The sequence below is a fragment of the Melampsora larici-populina genome (assembly GCF_000204055.1).
Source record: "Melampsora larici-populina 98AG31 unplaced genomic scaffold MELLAscaffold_17, whole genome shotgun sequence".
NCBI lineage: Eukaryota > Fungi > Basidiomycota > Pucciniomycetes > Pucciniales > Melampsoraceae > Melampsora > Melampsora laricis-populina.
In genome coordinates, this window is record NW_006768781.1 from 1,047,828 (window position 1) to 1,056,637 (window position 8,810).

The window sequence follows — 8,810 nt, forward strand, 5'->3', positions numbered from 1 at the left end:
GTTAAGAGCCAATATTTGATGTGCATTTAGGCAAGAGGGCAGTGCTTTCCTTGGGAAAAAATATGAACATTATGTGTAAGAGGCAGGCGCTCAACCTTTCCCTGTGGACTATATCCAAATCCTTGGTGTAGAAAAAGGTATAAGGACTTGAAGCAAGCTCCCAGCCAAACCCAAATCTCTGAGGTTATGGAGTGTACACATTTGACGTAAGTCCCTTGCTTGACACCTTGCAAGGATATGCAAGTGTTGGAATTTGTTAAGCTTATGTTGTTTGGAAAAATAATGTTCTGGTGGGGTAATATTTATTTTTCCATGCAATCTTGATTTTCATACAGTTGATCCAGTCTAGTCTTGACCAGGACCCCGGCCCCAGGACCAAACTTTTGGAGGCTTCAGTAATACCAATGGTGGATTTTTTGGAAGTGTTTTTATTATTATGATGGAGAATAGTAAATAGAATAGGAAGTTAGTAAAATAAAAGTTGAGTGAAAGATTGGACGCGGGCAAGTGAGCTTGGGAGGGGAAGAAGGAGACCATCACATATAGTCTCTCTTCCTCCGCGGGGTTCCTCCTTGCAATGATGTCTCTTTTACTCAAAGAGGTGATCTTGGATCACCTCAGATTATCCACGTATAGCCGTGGAGTGTGACTAACTATCCTACTTGAGTCAATCACTCAAATCGGGGTTTTCTTCATGGACAAGCTTGACATGTTGTACCTCTTGCAAAGACCCATCCACCTGAAGAAGTCTTACCTCTTGCTACTTCGAGCGATGCTCAGTCCATCGTTACTGTCAGCACTCGAGCTCTTTGTACTGACCAAAGAGCCATAAGTACTACACTTATTTGTAATCTGGGATTGCTTTGAGATAAAACATTCCATTGCTTATGCCTGGTCTAATATGAAGACATATTAAACAGTATAGTGCAAGCTCAGCGGTCATCTCAAAGACTGTTTTAACATGAAAGATATTGACTAGTTTTGTAAAGAAGAAATTCAAATGGTTTCAATAACCACATGATTCCAACAAGCTCTCCGGAATGAGGACATGTTGCACACCGGATGTATTATGCTAGTTAATACTACTCACCTTCGCACCATAGAGGTGAGGTGATGAAAATGAACTAAATTACTTTTAAACTTATACAATCATGTTCTATCACACGTGAGAAGAAGTCACAGGAAACAAATCAATTATCTTCAAGAACAAATTGATTAGAATCTTCTATTGACATTCAAAAGACTAGTGAGACAAGTCTTGAGAAGCTAAATTGAAATTAGCACGTATAGAGAAGACATCTCAATCAAAACTTACGTACTAAGAAGAATACGCCAAGGAAAAGTATCTCCGATGTCTCCCTGAAATTGGAGCAAAAAGAATATAAATAGAGGAGAGTCTCTCCAAGAGATGAAGGAACTCACCTTATCATACTTTAACCAATTCTTTCAGACAATCCTCTGTACCGAAGTCCAGCTGGGTTAGTTACGCATGTATCTAAATCTCAGTTCCACTTTACCCTTTCTTGCTTAAAGTTGAATTGTCGCCTTCATAGTATCTTGAACTATAATCCATGATTTTCTCTACTCCAAGTATTTCATTAGTCCCATCGTATTCACCTACTTTCTGGCTAATAGCTTCGATTATGAAATGTTATTGATTTAAATCTAGAACCTTTCTACGTACCTAAAAGCTACGTGGATCTACTTGGTCACTATCCAGTTCTTGCAACGTAAAGTTGGCAAGATCCCTGTTAGTCTTCGGACGCAGGCTACTCTAGATCTCGTATCTCAGAGGTTATAACCAGGCCTAAAGGTTGACCACCTTACATCTGTTAACTTACAGTGGGCCTCGGAATCATGTTTCTTTGAAACACCGTGAAGAGTTTGTGGCTTTAACCACATTCATTATGATCATCATCCTCACTTGAGGATAAGATACAACGGTATCCCGCTTACCCAGCGGAATACTTAGTCAGGAATCTAACTGAGTGAGAACTAGACCTCATCAGTGCCCTTCAAAGGTTGCCACCCTGACAGTTACGGTCACACATGTGTCTGAGACACCTCAACCTACCCCTACCAAATTGAAGCAACACCCTCCCAAGAAAAGTGGGAAAAAGTTCAAGCTACCAGTTCCAGCCTTGGGTGAACTCGTCACCTTCATCAATCACGGAACGACTTGCAATCCCCAAGGTTATCCTCTTCATTCAAATGGTGAGACAGTGTCTGTCCGCAAGCCTCACAACGACATCACGCACTTTGATCACGTCACCTACACTCACACCCAAAAAACCAAAGGCACCAAGGATGGACCCTGGAAAACCATTTGGTATGCATGTCTCGGGGTCCTCCGCTGTGACAACAACTTTTGTGCATACACGGCACCTCCTCCCACTGCCAAAGGAAAAGCTGCTGAGTACATCAAGGAGTACGTATTTTGCTTGTTCTCACTTTCACCTTGATACGAGCTGACTGTCTTTTGTTCACCTTTTCATCCATCTCTAGGAACCCTGTGTGCCCGGCAGTTGAGTGTAGCGGGACCCATATCTGGACCCAATCTCCCGTCACCGTATGCCAAATTGACATTCAGAAGGACACCGGATGGGGTGTCCTTTGTCATTCCGGTTTCCACGCTCACCCCTGGCCTGCCTTGAAAAAGGCCGATCCCTTGGCAATGTTGGACCTCCCGCAGGAGGTGGTGAAGAACCCAAATGCCGGACCCTTGGTCCTTAAGGTGAGTCTTTCGACTGGAGTTTCTGCAAGTCATGCTCTATCCTGACTTGAGTACCTCGTGATTTTTCCTCGCCATGTCATGCTGTGTAGGTTGGCCAGGCTGGCGCTGGTCAGACAATTACTCCTCCGGTTGTGGATATACATCCCGCGTTTGCTAACGGTGGGCGCTTGGCATACTTACGTCAAAAGGTCTTGGTCAAAAAGGGCCTGATTCCTGAAAAAGAAAGCAAAGGCGGAGGTGACCGCCTCATTATGGACTTGATGCATTGGGGAAAGTACGTATTTCACCAAACAAACTCCCAAGCCTCTCGCTGAAATCAACATTTTGCTGACACATGTCTTTATTTTGAATTTGGTCACGGCCTTTGATTGATATCAACCTCTCTCCTTGGTGCAAACGTGCACATTACCTTCCAAACGGACTGGATGGCTGAACAGCCAGTACGCCGCGACAGCTTGGGTAAAGTGTATTCTGGTGGACTCCTTTCGGATGTCACCTATTGATTCTTTCACCATGGGTACCTTCTTAGGACATCGATGTATAGCAAAATCCTCCACCTTTGGATCCCCATCCAACTCACGTGGATGTGGGGCCTGGAAGAGGCGCACTATAAGGCGCACTTCTCGACTCTCCTCGCGCAGATCAATGCTGCTGATTTGACTTACCACAAGCGGGATCTCCTGGTTCAACAGGTAGTGGACCTTTCCACCACCCGGAGACCTGACTCTCACCAAAAAGTTTGGTCAAATCGCTCGACTCTTTCCTAAAGCAAAGCCTTGGATCGACTGGTGGAACACTGCTGATATTCACAGCATGTTGTTCTGCGCCCGGGACTGCCTCCCCATGGACAATCCTCCTCTCCCAGAAGGTGAGGACCCGCACGACTATCCGGATACCACTAATGGTCAGGAGTCCATGCATTGCCAATATTACATTCTCACGTAAGTTTTGGGGTTATGATTATGCCTTACATTCCATACTGACACTTGTGCTGTTTCTGATCCTAAAGGTCTGGACACTTACAATTATCCAAGGTTTCATTCAGTTGCTACTCTTCGCTGAGTCCCTCAAGAGGGACTTCAACAGTGTGCTTCAAGGCATCTCGGTGAAGTACGGCAACAGTTGGGAATCCGTTGTTGAGACCATGGGTTGGTCAAAAGAACGTACTCGCAGACGCCCCAAAGTCAACAATGGTTGTCCTCCTGATACGACCGAAGCTTTGATTCGCCCCAAGAAAGTGGGCCGGCCCACCGGATCAAGAAATGTCAATTGGGATTCCCATTCTTCCTATCAGTCCTACTTGGCAAGCACCGGACCCGGTAAGCTCAATTGATGTTGGGAAACATCAACCTTGGAGGCTTTGTATCCGGCCTTTTTGCCTCTGTGGATTGAGGGATTGAAGGCAAAGGTAAGGATATCACATCCAAGTTGATACGACATTACTCTTCAAGAATTTCTGCCAAAATGCATTGATCCATGCACTTCAAATCTGTATTAACCCGGGGACTCAAATCAGTTCAAACGGCGGTCCAACTCATTTCTTCTGACTCATTTGTAACCGACGCCTTCTGTTCTGCCGACTTATTCATGGAGTACCTCCTCATGGCTAAACGCAATTGCCCAACATCCGCCGGACGTCTTTTTGCTTACAAGTTAGTACGAGACTATCAATGCACAGCTATCTCCTCACATGAAGAGAACGAACTGTCCGTTAGAGCCACAGTGGCAATCACCAATAACCTCTTTCCCAATGCCAATCTGCAATATTCCGAAGTGGGCAAGCTTATCACACTTTGGAGTACTGAAGGACTCTTCTCCAACAACCTTCGATGCTGCACAACCTGTTGCACAGACCAGGACTTGACTTCGACGGACGCGGATGTATCGCATGATGTTACCGTTGGGAAGCTGAACAAAGGTGACGATATCCCTTGCTTGTACAAACAATGCCGTTTGGATTTCACTGGACAACCGATGAACGTCTACTTCCAGAGGTGTGGCTGGTCTAACCGAAGAAGATTGTATCAGCTTCATGGGGGAGATGGACTGGCCTGCAACTTTGGTTCTCAACGATGTCTCGTACAAAATAGTCTCAAGGGGTTTTTGGGGTTACCATCATTACTGGAGTAAAGTGGTGAGATATGTAGATGGGGTTCGGGGGGTGTGGTTTTATGACGACAGAAAGGACAATGGCCGTGCTCAACTTGTGGGTTGAGACCTCTTGTCAATCTCAGGGGCCCAACTGTCAACCAGTTGGCTCATCTATTCTTGCAAGCCTACGTCAAGCGAACAGAAAATCATCAATCTTGGCATAGCCAAGATCACATCAAAGAATCCAGACGCTCAGGGAGATTTACCTTTTGTTTTGCAACCGGATTTGGACAACGTCAAGGAGATCGAGGAGGATTTGACAGACCTGCCGGTATTGGATCCTCCTTTGGCTACGGTTGCAAGCGGGATGGGCACCAGTCAGCCCTTGTATAATGGCGCCAAGGTTGCTTTTACATCAGCTGGTAAGTTCTGAGTTGGTCTTATGGTGTCTCATTCTGAAACCATCAAGCTGACGGGTGTGACATATTTGGCAGCGTCTCCAGCTGTTGATGAGCTGGAGGCATTGGAAACAACAGATCCTACGGTTGGCTTGCAAGCTGTTTCTCAAAGTGACAAAGCCAAACAGGCATTTATTTGGGCTCAAAAGTGTAGGTCCCTGCCTCTTCATTCCTATTTGGGCTTTATGTCATACTGACATCTTGGTGTTCTCAGGTCCGTTGTCTTCAGCTCCGCCAACTGTTATGAGAAGGGAGGAGGGCGAGGAGGATAATGATCCTGTGCCAGTGTCCCTGCCCAAAGAACCAAAAGCCAATGTCAGGGTGGCTACTATATGAGAAGGTAAGTTGTCTAGTAAGACTTACTTTCTAGTCCTGACAAATGATCTTCCTGGGTACGTAAGATCAGATAACTAATTAACTAATTGGTTATTCTATATTTGTACTAAAAGATAGTAGCAGATATTAGTTAAATCACGCTTAGGGTGATGAGAAGGTAAAAATATAACTAACTATTCCAAGGCCTACTGTAGGATTACAGAAGAAGTTGGTCGGGCTTTAGGCCTGGTGTTTTCTCTGAGATACGAGTACCTAAGAGTAGCCTGAGTTGAACCTCAGGGATCTCGTCAGCGATGAGCTGCGAAACCTAATGGATAATGACCAAGGGAGTTACTTACCGGTAGAGGGTAAGCAACAGGAGTTTATCAAGGAAGGTGACTTGATAAGGAACTAAGGTTTTCTCGAGTTTCTAACAGAGCCAGAAATACAGAGTACGATGGGACGGTGATAGAACTTTAGCCGATAAACAATAGAAGGATGTTTTAAAGTAAGATTGATTTTAAAGAAAGAAAGGGATGACGCTTCTTCGATAACAAGTCTCTAAGGAATGGAACTAAACGGTGGATGTCGAGTTGGATTCTTTCAAGAACTAGTAAGTAATTTTAGTAGGTCTAAAATGTTGGGTGCTGAAGGAGGTGAGGTCTTTTCTTCTTCGTCAGAAGAGCCTCTTATTTATACTGGCTGAAAACTTAGGAATGACTCAAATGATTTAGTAGGGTTAACGAATGGTGTCATCTCTGCTTGAGACACATTCCTCATTGGTACGGGGTTTTCGGACGTTTATGGATGTGATTATAGGGAGTTAAGGGTATAGGTTGTTTCAACAAGTCTTTCTCAGTTGATGCCAAGGTGGTTTCATTCTGATTCAGATATCTATAACTTGGCGATCGTTAAGGACAATTCTTTGAGTCCCTTTTCGGTTTAGTTTTGGTAGTGATGTGTTTCCAGGGTTCTTTGTAAGTAATATCCTTTTATTGTAAAGGGCTTAGTGTGATTCTGATTTTGAAACTAGGCATAAATTGATGAATATTGATTCTATTCGTCTTTTGAAACATAGCTTGTGATCACTTCTAGAAATGAGGAATATGGTATCCTCATTGTTGTCTTTGAAACTAGACACAAGTTGTGAGGGTTTTTATTTTATGTAATAACAGATAGAACACTGCTTCCGGATAATGGAATTCAGAGTACCACCGCGGGCTTCGGGAACACAAGCAATCCATTATTCGTAAGGTTGTTTACAAGTCAGGTGTATTTGGGAAATACTAGGGACTATGTCTGTATAAGTAAGAGGGAGTTCTTTCTCCCTTGATCTTATTCTTAGGACTGTCCTACCTTTCACATAGAAGTACCTACCCTGCATAAGGGCCTCAGCATCCTACATGTTTTGTGGTTTGGGGTGGGGCCCAAAGGTAGAAGAAAGGTATGGGAGTTGGTTCCAGCCAACTCCCTTCTTTTACCCTCTGGACGAGGACAGCGCCTGAGAAGAAGACTTCTCAACCCCATCACTCGCGGGAGGTATGAGCCGTGAGCCTGAGAAGTCAAAACTCCCCAAACCTCTCCTCACGTGAGTATTTGTCACGATGAGTCGCTCAGCTCCCTTTGACCCCTTTCCCACAGGCGGTTTTAGCCTTCTGTTCTGTTAGACAGGTCTTTTGGATCTCTCAATCTTTCCTCTGGTACAGTTCAGTTTTGCGTTCTGCAGCCACTTTGTAATGCATTACGTAATCTGTTTAGAGTTGGCTGTTAAACTTTCTCCCGATCTCTTTTTAAAGTTTGAATACATGTGTGAACAATCTTCTAAATGATCTACGTGTATGATTTCCTATTGTTTTCGTACCTCTTTCTCCTCTTCCTGTCAGATCGGTGGAAGTTTCAGTTCATTCAGCAGTCTCACTGTTTCTCTCAATTCTTTTTCGTCGAATTTCCTAAGATAGATTTTGTAAGCATCCGATTCCCACCTGCCACTTTCTTTCACCTCCTGTCTTGTTGCCCCAAGGTTCCATCTGAGTGAAGCTCCACCGATCCGGAAGGAGTGGCCGTAGAGGAGTTTTTTCTTCGGATGCCTGTGTTTGTTCAGCGTCTTACGGTATCTCTCAATTAGGCCTGATTTCCTGAAGACTAAACCCTTTCCTTCTCCTCGGTTCATGGCAAAGATTTGGTCGGTTGGTTGACGGGGTCTCAGGTCGTAAAGCATTTGTAGGGCTCGTACCGGGTCTAGGCAGGATTTTTGGTCTTGTAGGTGTATGTACTGGACCTCGCCTGGTTTAGCAGTTTTTGCTTCCAACAAAGCTATTCTGACATACGATCCATCTGGCCCCCATTCTACGTCCTCCCAGGTCGGAAGTAACTTCTTGGGGTCTTCTGACACGAGCTCTCCGAGTCTTGCAGTACCCCAGAATGCGACCAACGCTACGATCGCTGCCACCATGTCTTGTTCGTTTGACATGTCTCCTTCGTTGGCGAGGAGGACTAGGTCTGAGATTAGGATCGGGGGCCGCTTCTTCTCGATCTCCCTGTGACGTGCCTCTACGATCTTTGTTGCCTTGATGAGGCGTTTGATCGATGGTTCAGCCTTGTGTGGGAATTCTTCATTGTGGAAGATATGCCAGGCTTTGACTCCTGCCAGGTACATTTTTATCGTTGAGGATTCACTGACTCGTCGTTCTTTGCTAATTCTTCTCCTTTCCTTGATAGCCAGACAACAAATTGCAAGATTAGATCAGATGAGATGGGTAACAGGTTCGTTGGCTCGATTTTCTTCACGGTGGCGAATCGTCTGAGTTTCACGACTGCTGAGTTATAGTGCTTTAAGGTGCCTTCCATCCATGCTCCTCTTAGGAAGTGCTTCTGTACTTCATCCACTTTTGAGCTATCTACTCCCGCCGCGTCGCTTTTGAAGGATCCGAACGGCTTTGTCGCTTTACGGAGTCTCTCATCTGATTTGCCTTCCACCGTTTCCGGTTTTGTTTTCGGGTCCGTTTTCTTTCTAGGCATTGACACCTGGACTAGATGGGATTGGGATGGAGGTCTGCGAGAGGAGGTCTTTCAGATCTTGGGGGATCTCGATAGTGACTTCGTCGCTCCACACTCTCCCTTCGAAGATTCCCCTCGACAGATCGTCGGCTAGGTTATTCTTCGATGTGACACGTCGCTGCTTTATGTTACAGCCTAGTCTGGTCAGTAGTCTT

General features: G+C 45.0%; 1 protein-coding gene across 1 annotated transcript; it reads left to right on the forward strand.

Annotated features, from left to right (window-relative positions):
• Nucleotides 1-2,211: 2,211 nt before the first annotated feature.
• On the forward strand, nt 2,212-5,555 carry MELLADRAFT_86273 (uncharacterized protein; the record flags this gene model as incomplete). Its single annotated transcript, XM_007409746.1, has 13 exons — nt 2,212-2,214; nt 2,307-2,428; nt 2,536-2,734; nt 2,824-3,008; nt 3,264-3,426; nt 3,473-3,675; nt 3,809-4,053; nt 4,128-4,142; nt 4,509-4,728; nt 4,832-4,940; nt 5,010-5,247; nt 5,320-5,431; nt 5,498-5,555. The coding sequence occupies 13 exons, from the start codon at nt 2,212-2,214 to the stop codon at nt 5,553-5,555; spliced, it is 1,872 nt and encodes a 623-aa protein (XP_007409808.1).
• Between the last annotated feature and the right edge of the window lie 3,255 nt (nt 5,556-8,810).